Source organism: Geotrypetes seraphini, chromosome 3, assembly GCF_902459505.1.
Source record: "Geotrypetes seraphini chromosome 3, aGeoSer1.1, whole genome shotgun sequence".
Taxonomy (NCBI): domain Eukaryota; kingdom Metazoa; phylum Chordata; class Amphibia; order Gymnophiona; family Dermophiidae; genus Geotrypetes; species Geotrypetes seraphini.
The window spans coordinates 79,727,676-79,751,500 of NC_047086.1; the positions used below are offsets into that span (position 1 = coordinate 79,727,676).

The following is a 23,825-nucleotide window of genomic DNA, read 5'->3' on the forward strand; positions in this document are numbered from 1 at the left end:
ATTGTTTTTGTACTTCTTTCTTTCTTTCTTTTTTTTTTTTTGAAAATGTGTTTATTAAAGGATCAATGCATACGAGAAAATACAAAATGCAACCATCCAAGAAAAACATCATGTACAAAAGTCAAAGGTACAGGTAAAAAGGAAATAAACATAGACAAATCCACAACGTATCATTGATTGACTTGAAAAAAAAATGCCTATGGGAAACTATACTGAATCTGAGGCCTGAAATCATACCTCTCCTTTCAGGCATTGACTAATGTAGTAGTCTTATTTGTTCTGTCAGTCTTAGATTACTGCAATGCCATCCAATTAGAACTACCAAAGTATCTGACCAGACAAATTCAGACAGTACAAACATTGCAGCAAGATTCCTGCAGGGAGACCCACGGCAGATGAGTACCACACCATTGCTAAGAAAATTATACTGGCTTCCAATAGACAGCAGGGTGAAATTCAAGACATTGCTGTTCACATTCAAGGCCTTGCATTCAGTGGAATTTGAGTATTTGTTCACTAGACTCTGCAAATATGCACCATCAAGGGTCCTACGCTTTGGACAAAATCTCCTGCTGGAGATCCCCTCCCACAAAGACATTAAATATGAACACATCAGGTCACAAATGATCTCAGTAATCGCCCCAGTGTGCTGGAACGCCCTACCTAAGGAACTACGGGTGGAAAAATATGTCAGACAATTTGAAAGAAAGCTGAAGGCACTACTATTCATTGAATATGTTTGCTGACATGTCTCTGCAAGCAGTTGTGAAGTGCTCGGGAATGGGAATGTGGGTGTATTAATCAGGATATGTTTGTTCCTAAAAGTTGCTGTTACTATAATTGTTCATTGTATCTGTATATTCCTAAGGTAATTATAACTTTTAACTGTTTATTGTAAACCACTTTGAATTGAGTATCTGTAGTCATTTATGCGGTATAAAAATGATAATAAAAATAAAGACAAAATAACCAGGGACTCCAGCTAGAGACAACTTTAAAAAGTCACCTGCTCAAGCTCCTTCCAGCCTCCCTAAAGAGAAGAAAAGGGTTAACAGGGTTTCCTACACCCAAGTAACTTAAAGGACTACACTGCTTTTCAAAATAATTAAAAGCCTAGGAGTGTCACATCTGTAGAACCCTGGCTTGAGCCACACTCTCTTACTTATTAATTATGATTAATTTATTGTCTTTTTTGGAAAAAATCATGCAAGATGGTATACAGCAAGAATGAGTCCAACATAAGCAATGGACAATTATAGCAGTAAAAATATTCAAATTACAATACAAAGTACAGCATAGCATGCTACATTACAATGTCAATACAATGCACGATAAAACATTTTAATAGACTAGGCCCTGAATAGAAAGACTACTCTTTGAAGAACAGGTAACTGGGGCATCAACAGGTAAGGGGTGCACCTGATGCTGTCAAAGAGACATAAGATAACAAAACTGAAAAATCTCTGATGGTATTTTTTTTTTTGAAGGGGGGAGGGCAAGGGAGGGCCCTGGAAATGCATGCATGCATATAAGAAAGTCAGCTCTAGACTTTTTTTATTTTGCCATCTGCTTGCAGCGGAAATAACCCATTTGTGTGGACTAGTCTGGCACAGGTAAGGAAGATTAACCCCCTCTTCTACGAAACTGCGCTAGCAGTTTCTAGCGCGGGGAGCCACGCTGAATGGCTCACGCTGCTCCCGATGCTTATAGAGCATCCGATGCTATGAGCATCAGGAGCAGTGCGGGCCATTCAGCGCGGCTCTCTGCGCTAGAAACTGCTATCGCAGTTTCGAAGAAGAGGGGGTAAAATTTTGAGAGTTTCTACAATTAAGAAATATTAATATTAGTTACAACCAATCTTCTTTCATTTAGATTGAGGACAGCCATTGATTTGGGTATTGTATTGAAATCTACACAATTTGAAAATATACCTCTTTAATGAATATGACTTACCTTGCACTATGATATAAGCAGTTGAATGGATCGTTTCTAAAGTGTTGGTGGCAAAGCAAGTGTATTCGCCACTATCTTCCTGATTTACATTCTGTATATAAAGTCCTCCTGAAGGAGTTGTGATGATACGAGGATCATTTGGTAAAGGTGTTCGATCTCCTCTTGTCCATGAAACAACTGGCTGTGGATGACCTGTTGCACTACACTCTAGTGTTACACTCTCGCCAACCAATACTTCCGTATTTTGTGGTTGAATTACAAAAGTGGGTCTAGCTATTCAAAAACAAAACAAAAGCCAAATTAAGTTTTCTAACATCTATTTTTTCAATGTGAGGGAAAAAGCAACAAGTTTAACTATTTCTTCATGACACCATCTCCACATGCTAAATTTTCTTTTTAAGTGTCACATCAATTAGTTATTCTAGTTTTGTATATGAAACCTTATCACTTATTACAAAATTTTCTACTTCGCCAAATCTAGACAAGTTAAGGCAGTTTACAATCAAATTAAACAGAGCAAGAAAAGAACTACATAGTCTAGACAGGAAAGTCAAACTATTAAAAAGAACATAAGAATTACCATACTGGGACAGAACCAAGTTCCATCAAGCCTAGTATCCTGTTTTCAACAGTGGCCAACCCAGGTCCCAAGTACCTAGCTAGATCCCAAATAGTAAAACAGATTTTATGCTGCTTATCCTAGGAAGTTTTTGTTTGGGACTTGAGATGAATAAACTGGACATACAGGCCTCACTTGTGTATGCTGGACACTACAGACCTATATTTTCCCATAGCCAGGCCCAGCCTGTACCTTGCTGTCTGTGAACACATGTATCCTTTGCAATGCTAACCCAGCTGATCTCTGCTACAAAGTTTTTGCCTCCATTCCCTGCTGGGAGGATATTTCTAGGAGTCACGCTTGACAAATATCTATCCCTAGAAAATCACACCGACCTCATTGTCAAGAAAGGCCTTTCAGCACTCTGGAAACTCCGTACCATAAAGAAATACTTCGATGACACTGCATTTCGACTATTAGTTCAATCCTCTATCCTCAGCATACTGGATTATTGCAATATCATTTACCTAAGCTCCACAAAGAAAATCACCAGAAGACTAAAACTGATTCAAAACACAGCTGTCCGCCTCATTTTCGGCCTGAACAAATGGGAACACATCACCCCCTTCTACCACCAACTGCACTGGCTACCCTTCGAATCCCGAGTCCTCTTCAAGTTCAAGTTACAAGACAGTATTTGGTCTCTCACCAAAATACCTCTCCCCACATTTCAATATGTATTGCACCAACAAGAAATCCCGCAGAATCCAGTTGTTTACCTTCCCCTCCATAAAATCATGCCAGCTCAAAAGATTCATCGACAAAACCTTCGCCTTCCAGGCGGCCAAGCTGAACCCTTGGCTAGCCCAAATGATGCTAGAGGCCCCGACCTACCTAGACTTCAGAAAACTTCTCAAAACACACCTCTTCCGCGAACAAGACCCTTAGTCCTTACTCCCCGCATACACTCCAACCCCCCCCACCCCCACCTCCCTCTCCCCCCCCCCTCTTCTGGTTTCCCACTCCCTCCATTTTATCTTCTAACCCAACTATGATAAACCTGTGCCTCCTTCCGCGCTACCTGCAATTCCGATAAAATTTTTGTAAATCCGGGTTCAGACCGGATCCTAATGTAACGAATGTAAACCGCCTAGAACTCTTTGGGTATGGCGGGATATAAGAACCTAATAATAATAATAATAATAATTTCTCCAAGGTTCTGCTGAACTGTTATCAGTGCTATATGACTTCATATGCCAGGCACCCTGGAAAGCCATAAAACATTTATAACGAGCAAGGATCCCTGCAGGACGATGTGGGTGTAGCGAGATGAGAGAACTTGGTACCAAAACATTTGCTCCCTGTCTCTGAACCGAGTTATGGGAACCAAGCAGCTGGATTGTTGAAAGGTCACCTTTGCCAACTTTCAGCATACAAGGACACACCATCCTGAAGATGCACAGAATTGTAAAACCACTAATTAGCATCTGCAAAGTGATAAGGATCTCAGAGCTGGAGGAAGAAAGTTCACCAAGAATTCTCTGTTTTTGCAAGGGCCCTCCTGGGGGGGGGGAGGGGGAGGAAAGAGGCGTGGACTGAGAGGAGGAATAGTTAGATATACATTTTTTTTTGTACTAATAGGGAGTCACATGACCAGAATTTGGGGATGGACTTTTTGGAACAAAGGAAGAATTTCTCTGAATAAAAAACACGTATAACCAGAGAGAGATTCATTTGGGTATGCCAGTAGGGACATGCTAGCCCCCTGCTAGGCATATGGTGTAAGTTCTTCTCTCCATTGCATATTCTGAACTGACAATACATTTTTCTGCTATGCCTTTGCTGCTGTACTTTTGTAAGTTTTTATACTAACAATAAACAAATATTGTCTGTTTTGGAAGATACAATGCCATCTTGTAGTTATTCCAATGAGGTAAACAAAGCAGCTTTTACTTCAGACTTATTCCCACTCACTCTGAGAAAGTGACAGGAGATAAGAGATGTCGCTGCAAAGCAGAGGGAGGAGAATATCAGATATTGGTGGTTTTCTTATTTGGCCTGGTATTCACAGCACAAGGCAAAGTAAGGCAAAGCATATAGAGTCATCAGCAGAGATTTGGTTATCGCATTTATGAGATCACTTTGATGGTAGCCTACAGAAGAGAACTCCAGCGCATCACCTCTGAAATGGAAAACAACAGCTGCAGATAGAGGGAGATTGTACAGCCAACAGCACACGGTCATTGGAACCCTAATAGCAAGAAAGGGACAATTGTGTATACAGACAGAATGACAGAGTGATATAACTGCATCAAGGGGGTAATCTGCGTGCTAATTATGCTCAAATATGTTTTAATCATGCTCTGCATAATACTCAGTTGCCAATGTGAATTATTTATCATGCTTCAGTGTATAATAATTATTTTCATGATGGTGTAGGGTCCTTCCTCCACTCATCCATCATCCTTCCTCCACTCATCCATCGTCTATCGCAGAACGGGACCTGGGTGTAATCATTAGTGAAGATATGAAAACTGCCAATCAGGTGGAGAAAGCTTCAGCCAAGGCTAGACAAATGCTGAGTTGCATTTGAAGAAGTTTTATCAGCCGAAAGCCTGAAATTATAATGACGTTATACAGGTCCATGGTGAGACCTCATCTGGAGTACTCTGTTCAATTTTGGAGGCCACATTATCAAAAGGATGTGAAGAGAATGGAGTCAGTTCAGCAAATGGCCACTAAGATGGTCTCAGGACTTAAGGATCTCCCATATGAAGAATGTCTAAGCAGGCTGCAGTTATATTCTCTCGAAGAACACAGAGAGAGGGGTGACATGATAAAGACATTCAAATATCTTACGGGCCGTATTGAGGTGGAGGAAGATATCTTTTTCCTTACAGGTCCCACGGCAACAAGAGGGCATCCGCTCAAACTCAAGGGTGGGAGATTTCATGGTGACATCAGGAAATACTTCTTCACTGAAAGGGTGGTTGATCGATGGAATGGTCTTCCACTTCAGGTAGTTGAGGCCAGTAACGCGCTCGACTTCAAGGAATGATGGGATAAACACGTGGGTTCGCTCCGGGGAAATGCTTAGAAGGAGGGTTCCTGTTGAGGGAGGGTTCTTTGAGTGGGCAGACTTGTTGGGCCGTCGGCCCTTTTGTGCCATCATACTCTATGTTTCTATGTTAAGGTTAATGGTTGAGAGGGTATATGAAATGGTTTGGGCATTTATTTTTTGGGGGGGATGAGGGGGGGTCAGGTGGAAGGGAAGGTTCCCAAGGGTCTGAGTTTTACCATATTTGTGTGGATAGTTTTATTATGGTGAATGTTAAGATAGTCACATTAAATTAGAAGGGTTAAAATTGCCTTTAAGTGACAATGTCTCGTTAAAGAAATTAAGAGACTTGAGGCTATAAATTGTTTAGTACAGAAAATGCATTCAAAACATAGGGATGAGTATCTGTTCTGCTCCTCCCACTTTACCGAGGGTATATTATCTTCCCATCTAAATATAAAGGTGAGAGGAGCAGGGATACTGATAATGAAAGTGGCTCAATTCAGATTAAGGAAACTGATTGATCCCATGGGGTATTTTGCTGCCATCCATGCAGATAAACAAGGCACCCTTTGTAATACAGTCTCAGTCTGTGAACCAAATAAAGCTCAAAGGGATTTTAATTAGATATGGTAACTCGTTTAGTACAGTTAGAAATTGGACAGTGGATTGTAATTGCAATTTAAATGTTACTCTTTATTCCCCTCTGGACAATACCTTTTATAGATCAGATAGAGTGGCTCTTAAGGCCTTCCTATATCGACTAGGCCTAATGGGATCTCCACCCCAAAATTTACAGAATATTCACAGAATATTTTTCGAGCAATAGTGACTCTGACATTTCATTAGGTATGATTTGAGACAGTTTTAAGGCATATATTAGGGGAGACATTTATTTAAATGGATGAGCAGATTACAAAGGCAGTGTAATCAACAAGATAAACAACTGTGCTCCAATATAACCCAATGCAAGTAATATTTGGTTACAACACTTAATGTACACAGGCTAAATTACTCAAATTAAGACAACAATTACAAAATTTGTGGGCTGGGGAGGTATATGATTTGGACAAGATCAATCAAAGATATTTTGAGAAGGGTAACAGGGCTAGCAGGCTAGTTATGCATCAAGTTAAAGCTAAACAGGTACAGATTCAAATAACTAATTAAAAATTATGAAGGTAAACTCTGACGGAAAGATTAGGTTCTTACCTCGATAATCTTTCTAGTAGACATATACTCAATTTCCTGAACCTGTGGGTAGTCAATCTCTTCTTGCAAGAATTCTTGTAGGGAGCTTCATTTGTATTCTTTTTGCTCCTCCTCCCCTTACCTCTGGGCTGTCCTTCAACTAGTGCTGCCCGATTCAGGGAAAATGTTTTCGATTCGATTCAGCCTACTGAATCGATTTTTGATTCAATTAGCTTTTTCTGCCCTATCAGGAGTTTTTTTCAAACATCCTGGTGGGTTTATTTTGTAGCCTCTTCATCTACCCCACCACCCTTTGCCCTCTCCAACCCCATGCCTGTGCTGTAGTGTAAACAAAATAAACAAAAAAGATTTTTCTTCTCTCTGCTAGATCCTAGCTCACGCTCGCTAACACCAGCTCTAGCAGGACACACATTTCAAATCTGACATATTGTAATCACAAAACAGAAATAAAATTATTTTATCAACCTTTTGTTGTCTGGTCATTTTATTATTTAAATCATGTTGGTCCCAGGCTCTGGTTTCTGTTTGTCTTCTGTTTCTGCTCACCTGGGTCTCCTGTCCATTTGACTTTTTCTTCTTTCTCCATATTCACCATTCATCTTCCATCTCTGTACCTTCTTTTCCACTGCCATATCCACAGTCTACAATCTCTCTTCTCTCTTTTTCTCTCTCCCCCTGCTTTCTGTCCTGGGTCAAACCTTTCTATTCCCCTCCATGCAGCATCTCTCCCTTCCTCCCTCCATTATGTGCAACATTTCTTTCTCTCTCTGCCCTCTACCCTATTTCCAACATTTCTCCCTCTCTCCTCCATGCATTTCTCCTTCCCCTCCACCATATGAAGGATTTCTCCCTCTCAACACTTTTTACCTCTTTTTTGCATATCTTCCTTCCTCTCCTCCACCCCATACCCAACAATTTTTCCTCTCTCCCCCATGTTCAGCAACTTTCCATCCCTTCCTCCCAGCCCCCTGTGCAACAGCTTTCCATGTCTCCTAACCCCCTATGCGGCACTTCCCGACCAACACCCACCCTTACCGTGAGAGCTGACAATCCGTCAGGCCTCCTAAAGCAGCAGCAACAATGGCAATGACTGGTGGGCAGAGGCTGTACTCTAAAGAGGTTATTCAAGGCCTGCTCACCAGGGCTTCCCTCTGCCGCATCATCAGTGATGCAGCAGAGGGAAGGCCCCATCAAGGCTCTGCATCTGCCCACTAGTCATAGGAACATAAGACTAGCCTTACTGGGTCAGAGCAATGGACCATCAAGCCCAGTAGCCCGTTCTCATGGTGGTCAATCCAGGTTACTAGTACTTAGCCAAAACCCAAGGAGTAGCAATATTCCAAGCTACCTATCCAGGGCAAGCAGTGGTTTCCCCCATGTCAATCTCAATAAGAGACTATGAACTTTTCCTCCAGGAACTTGTCCAAACCTTTCTTAAAACCAGCTACACTATCTGCTCTTACCACATCCTCTGACAACGCATTCCAGAGCTTAACTATTCTCTGAGTGCTTGTACAGACACACTGTTAAATCCTCGCCATGTTTCTGCATAATGATCTTTTTACTGTTCTTATGGCCAATTTGAGACCAATTATTCAATTACATTGATAGGCCTGTTGACACACAGACTTCTCATAGGTTATATATTTTGGTGTTTTTATTACTTAAGTATTTCAGTGCCTAATCGTAGCATTTTTTTTCAATATTCATTGTTTCTTAATTTTTTCATAAATTGATTTATGTTGGTATTAGTTGTCTATCTTTTATGTTGTTTGTTGTTAAATATGATACATGTGATGCTATTTTCTTCTTCTTTTTCAAAGTGTTTTGCTTTATGATCACCTTCATCATGCAAAAAATCCTTTCACAGTACTTATCCTAACTTTCAAATTTTTGTATGTTTGCTGATTGTGGAAAAGTCATTTGTATATATTTTTAAACTCTGTTCCTTTAATATGCGTTGTGCTAGAGAATGACACGGGGAAAAAATCTGTCCCCGTCACTGCACCGTCCCCGGCCCACCATCCTCTGCACCGCCCCGTCACCGCCGTTCCCTTTACCGCCCCATCACCGTCACCGCCATCCCTTTCACCGCCCCGTCACCGCCACTGCCATCCCATTCACCGCCCCGTCACCGTCCCCGCAGCATCCATATAAGCCTTAGTACTGTAATATTTAGCTTATTCCTTTCTTATAAATCAAAGTTCCTGCTGCTGAACTAGAGAAAGAGATGTTCAGCTGGCAGGGCTTTGTTTATAAATTTTTATCAACACAACTAATATACTACTTTATCCTAAAGCAAAAAATAAATAAATAAATAGAATTTTTTTTCTACCTTTGTTTTCTGGTTTCTGCTTTCCACATCTTCTCATTCAATTCCTTCCATCCACTGTGTGTCTTCTCTCTGCGTCTTCCATTTGCTGTTGCTGTGCCTCTCCCTTCACCCCCTCCCACAATTGGTCTAGCACCCATCTTCTTCCCTCCGCTCCCCCATAGTCTGGCATCTGTCTTCTTCTTCCCTTCCAGCGTCTTCTCCCCACTCTGCCTTCCACATTTCCAAGGAAGAGAAACTTTTCCCTTTCACCCCCTCCTTCCTTGTGTGAGCCGGAACACGCGGTCTCCGCAGCCCCCACCCGCACGCCGGCTCGATCGTTTAACCAGCTTCCTCTCTCCAGCTCTCCTTAGTTTGCCGGCTTTCTTTTTCAGCGACCGGCACGCTTTCAAAGAGCCGCGCACGCGTGGCTGCTCAAAGTTCAATCTTCTGCTCTGCTGCAACTTCCTGTTTCCGGTTGGTTCAGAGCAGAAGATTGAATACTGAGCAGCCGCGCATGCGCGGCTCTTTTGAAAGCGTTCCAGTCGCCGAAAAAGAAAGCCGGCAAACTAAGGTTAGGTGGAGAGAGGAAGCTGGTTAAACGATCGAGCCGGCGTGCGGGTGGGCGGGTGGGGGCTTCGGGGACCGCACGATCCTTTATGCCTCACTGCGGTGACAAGACTATTCACCGCTCCACGGGGCGGTGATGGCCTTGTCCCCGTCCCCGCAGAGGCTGCTAATTTTCATTCCCCATTTTTGGCGGGTTACCCGCAGCTAAACGTGGTAGCCGCGGGTAAACCGCCACCGTGTCATTCTCTATGTTGTGCTATGCATGCATGTTAAGAGCATAGACTTAATTGGTCATTTTTATCATACCTTCTTAGCCACTCAAGCAGCAAAACTAGACTACCAACTCTCCAATTTACTGATAATGATTCCAGACTACAAATCGTTTAGAAAAGAAATAAAAACCATCCTATTCAAGACATCCTTGAAGACAAACTAACACCGCAAGACTCATCCCAATTCTCTGAAGCAACTTGCTCTACTCTTCAATTCCTCTGGGAATAGCCAGATAACTTCTTTTGTAATCCGCCTTGAACTGCAAGGTATTGATGGAATAGAAATCACTAATGTAATATAATCTTTATTGTTTTAACCCATGCCATTTTTATTACATTACATGTTTATGTGTGCTTTTATACATATTTTCATTAAATACGCTTATGTACATTGTAGGCTCCTGAAGCAGGCCGCAGAGGCTGAAACACGTATGTGTCAAGCCATTGCACAAGACTTTGTGATTTGATGAATAAAATTGCACACCAACAATACTTTGGACCTCAGCTGTTTTTTTGTTGGTTTTTGACCCAGAGGGTTGCTACACAAGAGTAACACAGCCTGCATTCAAGCCTCTGATAAATCAGAAGGTGAGCAAGCTCCCAGGGGAAGGGACCCCGAGCTCCTGTATGGACTCAAAGCAGGCTAACTCCACAGATACTTAGCGAGATTGGACTGGGAGCAGCAGTCTACCCGTGTGGGACTGCATCCATTCCGTGGTAGAGTAAGCCTAAGAAAGGGACCTCTGAGCATCAAGGTCATGCACAAAATTTGAAAACTGATGGCAAAAATACCCAAAATAATAAAAGCAAAGCAGAAAGATCAGAACACCCCTTCTGAGTTCACTTACAGAGGAAAAACTGCAGAAGGGGAGGAGTTCAGAATTTTAAAGTGACAACCTTCTGCAAATTTGTGACTAGTGGATAGCAACTGCTACTGTACAGAATCCTATGTATTCGCTACTGAATTAGGTATTTTCCTAGGCAGCTTCCTAATTACCAAACTTATAACAGCTAAATACAGAAAGCTTCACATTGGTTTATTTCTGAAAGACAAAAATGATCAGTAACCTGTATGATGTTCTATGAAAAGCCTGTAATATGATTACCTGGTGATCCAAAATATCTGAGCGTAACTTCGTGAGTTTTTACTTCACCCGCTATATTTTTTGCCATGCACTGATAAACACCCTGGTCAGTTTCTTGTGTATTCTGAATCATGAGTGTACCGTCATCCAATAAATTTAAGCGAGAATCATCTTTCATGCTTAGTTCATTGCTATAAAGGAACAAACAGAATTAGGAAACGGTTTTAGCAATTACTAAAGAAACATTTTTCTTGTACTAGTGAAAGTGGTGGATATAGTGCATTCTGAAAAAGAAATATCCTTATGCAAGGAAATTTTAATTGCAATACTAATCTTTTGTCAGAAAGGTAGATATCTGCAACAATACTTGTATCTGGAAAATCAGTTAGAAAAGCAAAGATGCAGTGAAGAAATAATAGCCGATACAGCAAAATGTTGGGAGAAGACTTTATAATGGTATGTTAATGAAAGAAGGAAGTGCAAAAATGGCATTGTGAGACTCAAAGGTGAAGGAATATGTAGTAGCTAATGGGGAAAAAGAACAATCGCTTAATAAATATTTCTGTTCTATGTTCACAGATGAAGAGCTAGTGGCAGCACTCCAGAAAGTAAACCTATAGGAACAGCAGCGAGGAAAGACCATGGGTGATTTTCAGAAGAGCGTTTGAGGAGCTAGTTAAACTAAAAGCAAACACAATGAGGCTGGATTGGAGATGTCTGAGGATATTGCAGAACTTAGGGATTTTCCTGGTGGCTCCACTCTCTGATCTTTTCAATGTTTCTTTAAAGATAGGAGTGGTCCTAGAGGACTGGAGAAGGGCAGATGTGGTTGCTTCTCCATAAAAAAGCAGAGCCATGCAGAAAGTTGGGAACTGCAGGCTGATGAGTCTGACTTCTGTGGTGATTAAATTTATGGAAATGCTGTTAAAACAGAGTATAGTATGGTTTATGGAGTACAATGGAGTGCAGGATATGAAGCAGCATGGTTTTAACTAGATAGGTATTGTCAGACAAATCTAACTACATGTGGTATCCTTAGTTTTCACTTGAGCCTTTGACATAATTCTCCATATATGATTTATAATTAAACTGAGTATTCTTGATATAGGCCTTAAATTAGGTTAGGTGGGAAGCAACAAAGGATAGTAGTTAATGGAGTGCACGCTGAGGATATACAGGTGTGCTGTAGGGATCAGCCTTTGGTCTGATTTTTTTAACACTGTTGTTGGGTAAGATTTACCCCTTTGTGAAAGACACCAAAATCTGCAATAGAATATTCATCCTGGAAGTCATTGGTAACCTTGGAGGAGGTATCCAGTAAACTTGGAAAATGGTCTAGAATTTGGCAGCTAAGATTCCATGCAAAAAAAAAAAAAAAATACAGAGTCAAGCATTTGGGCTGCAAAAATATAAAGGACAAACATGGTATAATGAATAAACAAAAAGCAAGACCTGGGTGATTTTATCTGGCATTTTTAAGGTGATAAAACAGGTAGAAAAGATGACAGCAAAAACCAGAAGGATACTTAGGTGTATAGGGAGAGATATAGCCAGAAAAAAGGACAATAGCAATTCTATATAAGCCTCTAGTGAAACCCCATTTGAAATACTAATTCTAAAGACTGCACTTTAAATATATGAATGGGATGGAGTCAGTCCAGAAGATGGCTACTAAAATGATTAGTGGTCTTTATCATAAAGCGTAAAAGAACAGATTTTAAATCTCAATATGCATACTTTGTAAGAAAGATGAGAAAAGGGAGATATGATAGAGACATTTACATTAAAGCTACATTTTGGTTAAGATTTATAATCACAATTAATCGTACAATTAAAGGTATGTTATTTCTTTATCCTCTCCCCCCACAAGCTCCTTGCGACTGGGCACAAGGAGCTGCAGATTTCCCAGAGACACAAGGAGCTGCAACGGGAAACATAAATAAATATCATACCTTTGTATGAACAATTAATCATGATTACAAATTTTAAGCAAAATGCAGCTCTAAAAAAATTAAAGAATAAAAAGTAACAAAAAGATAAGAAATATAAAATACAAATTATAGAATCTAAAATAGCATGTTGAATAGGGGAGAGTATGGCGCAGTGGTTAAAGCTATAGCCTCAGCACCATCCCCCCCCCCATTTCCCCAGGTACATTAGGATAGCTTGTGAGTCCATCAGGATAAACAGGGAAAAATGATTGAGTACCTGAATAAATTCAAGTAAACCATTCTGAGCACAAATAAAAAAGCCAAAAACAGAAAATTATTACTGTTGGGGGATTCCATCATCAGAGGCATTAACCTTGGAACACAAGGCGAGGAGACCAAAATAGTGAAATGTCTTCCAGGATCCTCAGCTACCAGGAATTCCAGGCAAATACAGACTATAATTAAGGAAGAAACTAAGAATTTTAACACTGATGTTGTTATCCATCTGGGAACAAATGATCTGGCTAACAACTCCACACTTGCAGCACAGAAAGCTTTTCGAGAGCTTGGTGAGGGCTTGAAACCTTATGTAAAGACTTTAGCTTTTTCTGAAATACTTCCTGCATATGAAAGGGAGAGCAAAGAGTGAAAAACACAGAGGACTTTAATAGATGGCTCAAAGCCTGGTGTCATCAAGATGGCTTCAGGTACATAGGAGGATGGGGAAATACATGGAAGGACAAGAAGCTATATTGCACTGATGGGCTACATATTACTACAGCAGGAAAAAGAAACCTTGCAGAGAAATTTAGACAATATGTTTCTAGGCATTTAAACTAGAAGGTGGGAGTGATGTATGTATGAAGGACAATTATAGGGACCACTCCAGGCAAAAGAAAAGATGTGATAGTAGTAAAGATTGCAACATAAACAATATCAGCAACTCATTTCTTAGTATTGCAACGGAAAGTGAAATGAAACAAAAATCCATATGAAAAAGGAGATTACTGCTGAAAAATAGCTGGAAAGCAGTGACCACAAATGCTCACAGTCTAAGCAACAAAGTTCATGATCTGCAAGCCCTGATGTTAGAGGCAGATCTAGATATTGTTGCTATCACAGAGACATGGTTCAGTGAATCACATGGATGGGATGCAAACATACCGGGATATAATCTTTTTAGGAAGGACAGAGATGGTCAAAAAGGGGGAGGAGTAGCTCTCTATGTAAAGATCAATATCCAAGCGACCGAAATGCAAGGGACCTGGGGAGAGGAAGAAGCGATATGGATCGCTCTGAAAAGCAAAGATGGAACTTCTATCTACGTGGGTGTAGTCTACAGACCTCCGACTCAATCGCAGCAAATTGATAAGGATCTGATTGTGGATATCCAAAAGTTTTGAAGGAAAGAGGAAGTTCTGCTGTTGGGAGATTTCAACCTGCCGGATGCTGACTGGAATTTTCCGTCTGCGGAATCGGAAAGAAGTAGGGAGATTGTGGATGCCTTTCAAGAGGCTCTGCTCAGACAAATGGTGACGGAACCCACATGGGAAAAAGCAATATTGGATCTGGTCCTCACAAATGGAGAGAGTATCTCTAATGTTCGAGTGGGTGCTCACCTGGGAAGTAGCGATCATCAAACGGTTTGGTTTGATATAACAGCTAAAGTGGAAAGCGTCCGCATGATACTTAAAGTCTTAGATTTCAAACGTACAGACTTTAATGCAATGGGAGAATACCTGAAGAAAGAGCTGTTAGAATGGGAGGACATAAGAGAAGTGGAAAGACAGTGGTCTAAGCTGAAAGGAGCGATAAAAATGGCTACGGACCTTTATGTGAAGAAAATCAATAAAAACAAGAGAAAATGGATGCCAATATGGTTCTCTAAACTAGTGGCAGAGAAAATAAAGGCGAAAGAGTTGGCGTTCGTGAAATATTAAAAAAAACACCCAAGAAGAGGAGTGCAGAAAGGACTACAGGGTGAAACTGAAAGAAGTCAAGAGAGAGATACGTCTGGCGAAAGCACAGGCGGAAGAACAAATGGGTAAAAATGTAAAAAAGTGAGACAAAAATCTTTTCAGATATATTAGTGAAAGGAGGAAGATAAAAAATCGAATTGCTAAACTAAAAGATGCTGGGAACCGATATGTGGAGAGTGATGAGGAAAAAGCAAATGTGCTAAACAAATACTTCTGTTCTGTGTTCACAGAAGAAAATCCTGGAGAAGGACCAAGATTGTCTGGCAAAGTTACAAGAGAAAATGGAGTAGATTCTGCGCCGTTCATGGAGGAGAGTGTTTATGAGCAACTTGAAAAACTGAAGGTGGACAAAGTAATGGGACCAGACGGGATCCATCCCAGGATACTAAGGGAGCTCAGAGAGGTTCTGGCAGTCCTATTAAAGACTTGTTCAACAAATCTCTGGAGACGGGAGTGATTCCTGGGGATTGGAGGAGAGCGGATGTGGTCCCTATTCATAAAAGTGGTCATAGGGATGAAGCAGGAAACTACAGGCCGATGAGCCTCATTTCAGGTGTTGGAAAAATAATGGAAGTGCTGCTGAAAGAAAGGATAGTGTACTTCCTTGAATCTAATGGGTTACAGTATCCGAGGCAACATGGCTTTACAAAAGGTAAATCGTGTCAAACAAACTTGATTGAATTTTTTGATTGGGTTACCAGAGAGCTGGATCGAGGACATTTGCTAGATGTAATTTACTTAGATTTCAGCAAAGCCTTTGATACAATTCCTCATAGGAGGCTGTTGAACAAACTTGAAGGGCTGAAGTTAGGACCCAAAGTGGTGAACTGAATTAGAAACTGGCTGTCTGACAGACGCCAGAGGGTGGTGGTTAATGGAAGTCGCTTAGAGGAAGGAAAGGTGAATAGTGGAGTCCATCAGGGTTCGGTGCTGGGGCCAATCCTGTTCAATATGTTTGTGAGTGACATTGCTGAAGGGTTAGAAAGAAAAGTGTGTCTTTTTGCAGATGATACCAAGATTTGTAACAGAGTAGACACCGAAGAGGGAGTGGAAAATATGAAAAAGGATCTGCAAAAGTTAGAGGAATGGTCTAATGTCTGGCATCTAAAATTCAATGCAAAGAAATGCAGAGTAATGCATTTGGGGATTAATAATCGGAAGGAACCATATATGCTGGGAGGAGAGAAGCTGATATGAACAGATGGGGAGAGGGACCTTGGGGTGATAGTGTCTGAAGATCTAAAGGCAAAAAAACAGTGTGACAAGGCAGTGGCTGCTGCCAGAAGGATGCTGGGCTGTATAAAGAGAGGTGTAGCCAGTAGAAGGAAGAAGGTGTTGATGCCCCTGTACAGGTCATTGGTAAGGCCCCACTTGGAGTATTGTGTTCAGTTTCAGAGCAGATCAAAAGGCAACTGATGGGTTGCTGCACATCCCTCTGGGAGTAGAGGTGGAGCCATGCAAGAAGATGATTACCAGCTTCTGCAAGGAAACTTGCGGTTTTGGGGTGACTACCCATTACTTCAAGATCTCTGCTCCAGTTGAATTGGAATGATCTTTATCTACCATCATTTTCTACCTCATTGGTAAAATGTTTGTATTTTCATCTTCATATATTTAGAATATTTTTGGACACAATTCATTTGCATTAAAGTGAAACTACTAAAAGAGGATGCACAGGTAGTAAATTTCACCAGATGATTTTAAACAATACTTACTAGAATTATTTTTGAGAGATTATAGACCTTGCAAATAGATAGACAATTGTAAAATTGGAGTGGAGAAGTAGCTTAATGGTTAGTACAGTGGGCTGAGAACCAGGGATACCACATTTGATTCCAACTGCAGCCCTTGTGACTCTGGGAAAACACTTACAGTTACTCTCCATTACCTCAGGTACAAAATATGTACTTGTATATAATATGTAAACCACTTTGAAAGTAACCTCAGAAAGGCTAAAGATCAAATCTCATCCCCTTTCCCCTTCCTTAAAATAAAATGTAATTTCAAAAATTACGTTGAATACAATTGTATACAAAAAGAATTGTACACAAAAGGAATGTTGACTGAGCTATATACAATGACATAGCGGTAACTTTGTAGAAGAGTTAACTTTTAGGCACACAAGATCAAATGTTATACTTGCAATGCTAGCAAAGATTTATTTCATGCACATTGTAATACATATGGACCCTCTTTCTTCAAAAACCATCAATCCAGATGGCTAATTTTGTGCTTTCCCTGAACAGACATTTTTGCTATGTTACAACCATGACTGAAATACATACCAAGGGCCAATAATGTACCAGTTTTAATCTTTACTTACTTGTTTCGAAGCCAAATTATTTCTGGCTTGGGATTGCCTTCAGCTCTGCAAGTGAAATACACTGTATTCCCTGAAGTAACATCCACATCCTGAGGCTCTGATGTAATCCTTGGCCTCTCTATTAACAAGACCAAGAAAAACAATTTTTCAAGGTTACAAGAAAATGTTTAATTACATTCCAAATCAATATGTTCTTTATGTGCCCTTTTTTCAGTCTTAAGAGTTCATTCAATGACTTCATATAAAACAAAACACTGGAACACTGAAATCTGGAAGAACCACAGAGGGTTTTGATGCTCTTTGAAGGCAAGCACAACTTCATGAAGTTGTGCTTGCCTTCAAAGAGCATCAAAACCCTGCTGCTTCCCTACATCTCGTTCAAGTAAAACAATAATTTAGGGCCTGATTTTATAACAAGACATCTATGCGAGAAGTCCAAAAAGGCACTTATTGTAAAAAGGCAACATATGTGATTAAGGTGCCTTTATAAAAGGCTTCCAGCTCCATGAGAAAATGCTGAAGCAAACATACCTGCTCTGAGACAGATGTAAATGTATTTGTGTACACCACATGTATACTTGCATATGTTATAAAACATACATTGTTACACTTACCTGTAACAGGTGTTATCTAGGGACAGTAGGCAGATATTCTCACATGTGGGTGGCATCATCCACACAGCCCAGTATGGACAGTATAAAAAATGTACTCTCACTTTAAAAATACTTTGAAGTCTCGAGAGAGCCCACACCGTGCCTGCGCTAGTGCTTTCCTGTCCAATGTGAGTTCACAAGACCATCAATTCAGTAAAAAAAAAAAAAAGCTAAGAAGCCAATTAGGGGAGATGGGAGGGTTGTGAAAATATCTACCCGCTGTCCTCGGATAAAACCTTTTACAGGTTTATCCTAGGACAAGCAGGCAGCATATTCTCACATGTGGGATTCCCTAGCTAAAGTAAGTGGGATGGAGGGAGTTAGGTTATCCAATGGAAAATAAGTTTTGTAGAACTGCTTGTCCGAACCTACTATCCCACCTGGAAAAGATTCTTCAGACAGTAGCGGGATGTAAAAGTATGAACTGAGGACCAAGCTGCTTTACAGATGTCTTCAATGGAAGTAGAATGTAAATGAGTTATTGATGTTGCTATTGCTCTCACTTTATGTGCAGTGATATAATCTTCAAGCGGCAGCCCAGCCCAAGCATAGCAGAAAGAAATACAGTCCACCAGACATGTAGAAATGGTTCTCTTAGTGACAGAACTCACATTCTGTTAAGGTCAAATGAACAGCTGAGTGGAACTGCTGGGTGGAACAGCTGAGTGGAACTTCTGTGGTGTTTTGTTCTTTGTAAGTAATAAGCACGTGCACGCTTACAGTCCAATGTGTGAAGTGCTGCTTCCTCAGGGTGAGAATGTAGTTTTAGAAAAAGAGAAGGGGAGAATTATGGCCTGGTTCAGTTGAAATACTGAGACAACCTTTAGAAGGAACTTAGGATGAGTTTGAAGAACTACTCTGTCATAGTAGAACGTTGTGAATGAAGGATCTGAGACTAGTGCTTGAAGTTCACTGACACAACGTGCAAACAAGACGGAGACTAAAAATGTTACCTTCTAAGTGTAGTATTTGAGAGATGAAGACACTAATGGTTCAAAAGGAGACTTCATTAAAGCTGAAAGTATGGCATTAAGATCCCAAGCAACTAGAGGAGGCTTAATTGGAGGTTTAGTACGTAGAAGACCTTTCATGAATCTGGAACATAAGAATAGCCTTACTGGGTCAGACCAATGGTCCATCAAGCCCAGTAGCTTGTTCTCACAGTGGCCAATCCAGGTCCCTAGTACCTAGCCAAAACCAAGGAGTAGCAACATTACATGCTACCGATCCAGGGCAAGCAGTGGCTTCCCCCATGTCTTTCACAATAACAGAGGAAAATGTCCAAACCTTTCTTAAAACCAGCTACGCTATCCACTCTTACCACAAACTCTGGCAATGCGTTCCAGAGCTTAACTATTCTCTGAGTGAAAAAAAAATTCCTCTTATTGGTTTTATTAACTTCATCGAGTGTCCCCTAGTCTTTGTAATTTTTGACAGAGTGAAAAATCGATCCACTTGTACCCGTTCTACTCCACTCAGGATTTTGTAGACTTCAATCATATCTCCCCTCAGCCGTCTCTTTTCCAATCTGAAAAGCGCTAACCTTTTTAGTCTTTCCTCATACGAGAGGAGTTCAATCCCCTTTATCATCTTGGTCGCTCTTCTTTGAACCTTTCTAGTGCCACTATATCTTTCTTGAGATAAGGAGACCAGAATTGAATGCAATACTCCAGATGAGGTTGCACCACAGAGCGATACAGGAGCATTATAACATTCTTAGTCTTGTAAGCCATCCCTTTTTAAATAATTCCTAGTATCCTTTTTGCTTTTTTGGCCACCACCGCACATTGGGCGAAAGGTTTTATCATATTGTATACTATGACACCCAGATCTTTTTCTTGGGCGTTGACCCCGAAACTGGACCCTAGCATCCAATAACTGTGACTTGGATTATTCTTCCCAATGTGTATCACGTTGCATTTGTCCACATTAAATTTCATCTGCCAGACTTCCAATTTCCTAAGGTCTGCCTGTAATTTTTCCACAATCTGCATGCGTTTTAACTTTGAACAGTTTAGTGTCATCTACAAATTTAATCACCTCACTCGTTCAAATTTCCAGATCATTTATATATAAGTTAAATAGCTCGATAGTGGTTGCTTATCAAAAGGTATGTGACAACGCTAACAGCACTGAGATGAATTCTGATTGAATTTGTTTAATGCCAGAATTTGACAGATGAAAGAGATAATCCAGGACTGAAGGTAGAGGACATATATGTCTGATTTTAGTGACTGTTGCTTACATCCGAGTTTGAAATGAGCCCACTTAAAATGATAACACTGGGTGGAAGGTCTTATGGAAGCTTCAAGAAAGGCTGACACAGGAGAAGAAAAAGTAAAAGCATCTACTTATTTGGAGAGAGATACCATGCTGTGAGAGCTAGTGAATGGAGATTGTGATGAAAAAGAGACTCTTCAGTCAATATTAGCAAGGTTGGTAAGATTTGAAGTATGATGGGCTCATGGACACTGAGTTGAAGAAGATAGAACCACAGTTGCCATGGGCTACTGAGGTGCTATGAGTATCATGGTGGCCTGAAGTTTGAACAGAGTTTTCCCAAGGAGAGGTATTGGAGGGAACGCATATAGTTTGGAGAAAAGCATCTGACTCCAAGCAATCGGGAGTGTTGATCCTGGTACAGAAGTGTGGAAGTTTGTGATTGTGAGGAGAAGTGAAGAGTTCTCCAATCGGCAAATATTTGATGAAGGACAGTTGAGCCGAGTGATCACTTGTGAGGTTGTAGGAGTCTGCTCAACCTATCTGCTAAAATATTCTTTTATCCTGTTAGATAGACTGCCCATAGAAAAATGTTGTGCAGAATTGTCCAAGAACAGATTTTTATTGCTTCCTGGCGCAGAGGGTGAGACCCTGTTCCTCCTTGTTTGTTGAAGTAATAATACATGGATACTTGATTGTCTGTTTGAATGAGCACAACTTGGTTGAGGAGGTGATCCAGGTATGTGAGGAAAGCATTGTGAATTGCTTTGAGCTCAAGGAGATTGATATGGAGATATTTTCTGAGAGGCTTCCAGCTGGCCATTGAGTATGGAGGCCATTGAGGTGAGCTCCCCATCCGAGCACAGAAGCATCCATTATTATTACTTTTTGATATTGACGGAATGTGGAAAAAGACGTCTCTGGACAGATTTGTTGGTAACAGCCACCTCTGGAGAGATTGGCAAAGTTGCAATGTTACTTGAAGATGGCAAGACAAAGTGTTGGTGGCTTGATACTATTGGATCAAGTGTTCACTGAGGTTCTCTGAGATGTAGACAGGCAAAAGAAGTTATATAAACAGTTGATGCTATGTGGCCCAAAAGGTGCATCATTTAATGTGCAGTGATGGTCTAAAGAGAGGAGACCTTGTGGTAGATGTTGGTCAATGTGTAGTCTCTGTTGTGGGAGATATGCATGGGCCTGAGTTGTGTCGAGAACTGTCCCAATGAACTCCAAATTCTGAGTGGGCTGAAGATGGAATTTTTTTGGTAGTTAATTGCAAATTCCAAGAGCTCCAGGAGACGTACTGTTGAGAAGCTGGCTAGAAGAGCTGATTGTGGTGATGCAGCCTTGATCAACCAGTTGTATAGATAAGGGAACACATGGAAGCCACAACAATGGAATACCGTTGCCACTGCTACTAAACATTTCATGAACACCCTGGGTGTTGACGCTAGACCAAATGGAAGCACCTTATAATGGAAGTGTTGTCTTCCAATTTGGAAACGGAGGTATTTCCTGTGGTATGGGTGGTTGGGAACATGAATATAAACTTCTTTGAGACCCAGAGAGCAAAATCAGTAGTTCTTCTCCAAGAGTGGTAGTAAGGTTCCCAGAGACACCATGCAAACTTTTTCTTCATTAGGCATTTGTTGAGAGCACAGAGATCCAGAATTAGGAAGAGACCTCCAGTCTTCTTTGGAATAAGGAAACAGTTGGGATTAGAACCCTCAGCCCCTGTCCTGGAAAGGAATTTGCTTGATGGTATTGAGCTGGAGGAGGGCTGAGAGTTCTTGATGAAGGAGCATGGTCTGATGGGAACTGAAAACAGACTCTTCTGGAGACGTATTTGGAAGTGTTTGCTGGAGATGAAGAGTATATCCTTATCTTATTATGCTTAGAACCCACTAGTCTGGACCCAGTAGTTATGGACCAAGGTTGATGAAAATGAATGAAGCAACCACCAGTGGGTAAGGTATGAGGTAGGGGTTTTGGAATGATGGCTAGACTCTCTGCCAGACAATCAAAAAGACTGCCGAGACTTTTGCTGTGTCTGTGGTTGAGATTTTTGAGGTCTTCGTTGTTTAGATCATCTCTGAGTGGATGGTCTAGAGGTAGCAGCTGATATCTGCATTGAGAAGGATAAGAAGAACATTTAGGGAGATAGAAGCACTTAGTTGGCTGAGACTTGGCGATTTTGATTGCTGATAATGTTGCCATGGAGTGCTCATGTCTGGTGATTTTCTGGGTGGCTTCTTCTATCATTTCTCTGAAAAAAATCATCTCTGAGGGAAGGGATGTTAGCGAAACGTTCTTGTACATTAGCTTGTAGATCAGATACTCAAAGATAAGTCTGCCTCCTCATAGCAATTGATAGAGCAGATACTCTGGAAGTAACATCAAAACCATTGAAAACAGATCTGGCACCCACAGGAGGATTATGTGGTGTAGTAGTTGGAGCTACAGCCTCAGCACCCAAAAGTTGTGGGTTCAAACTCCATGCTGGTCCTTGTGACCCTGGGCAAGTCACTTAATCCTCCACTGCTCCGGGTACATTAGTCAGACTGTGAGCCTACTGGGACAGATAGGGAAAAATGTTTGAAGTACCCGCATGTAAACCGCTTTGAGTGTGGTTGTAAAACTACAAAAATGTGGTATACAAGTCCCAATCTCTTTCTCTTTCCCCCTATTTTCTAGTCTCAAGCAAATTATGAGCAATATATTGGTGGCAGTTCAATGTCAAGTGGAATATACTGGTCATAATGGGACAATTGCTGAGCTAGCTGCTTCATATAAAATGTCATATACAAAGTATAGCTCAGAATTGTGCTAGTTAGCATAGAATTTTGGAAAAGGGAGGCCAAACTTGTTTAGAGTCCCCCCTTCTCTTCCTGGGGGCATGCTGGCATATGTCCTTGTACTACTGATTTTCTTTAATGCAGATTCCACCAGGAGAGACTGATGTCAAAGTTGTAGTTTATCAAAACCTGTGTATGACTAAACTCTGTTCATGGAGTCCAACTCACGAGGGGCTACAGGTACCAATAGGGGAGCCTCCCAGTTTTTAAACATTGCTTCCTACAGAAGCTTAAGACACTCTTGTGGAACTTGGTCAAAATCAAGAGTAACTAAGAGCTCTACCCTAGGCTCAGTCTCTGACTCCATCTTGATGGAAAAAGCTTCCCCAATTGTCTGATGAATTTGGAAAAGGCAATGCCCTGCGGGTTGATGAAGGAGATGACAGATATAACATATAGGGTTAGGGATGCAGAACCCAAGATAAGAGGAGATAGAAGTTGAAAGCAGTCTCAAAGAGGTGGGCTTTTAACTTGGACTTGAACATTGCAGAGACTGAGCCCACCGTAGGGACTTGGAGAGTTTATTCCAGGCATATGGCGCAGAAAGACAGAAGGAACAGAGTCTGGAATTGACAATGGAGAAGAAGGGCACAGATAGGAGAGACCTGCTGGCTGAGTGGAGCTCATGAGGGGGGGGGGGGACATAGGGGGAGGTAAGTGAATAAAAATAATGATTTGCATATGTAGGTCAGTAAGAGGAGTTTGAATTGTATTCTCCATTAGAGATCCAACATACTTATTCCAAGCTTTCTTGAATTCAGACGTACTTTGTCTCCAACACTGGGAGGCCATTCCAAGCATTCAATAGCCTCTCCATGAAAAGGCAATTTCTAAGATTACT

The 23,825-nt window shown here is 41.0% G+C and overlaps 1 protein-coding gene across 2 annotated transcripts in view; it reads right to left on the minus strand.

The window, feature by feature from the left end:
- PXDN (peroxidasin) overlaps positions 1-23,825 on the minus strand; it is a 419,029-nt gene that overhangs the window by 165,801 nt on the left and 229,403 nt on the right. For both annotated transcript variants that reach the window (XM_033936817.1, XM_033936816.1), the window contains 3 exons: positions 17,254-17,371; positions 11,042-11,211; positions 1,954-2,226 (listed from right to left, as the gene is read on the minus strand). In XM_033936817.1, coding sequence (XP_033792708.1) covers positions 1,954-2,226; positions 11,042-11,211; positions 17,254-17,371 — 561 coding nt within the window. The remainder of the gene's footprint in view (positions 1-1,953; positions 2,227-11,041; positions 11,212-17,253; positions 17,372-23,825) is intronic.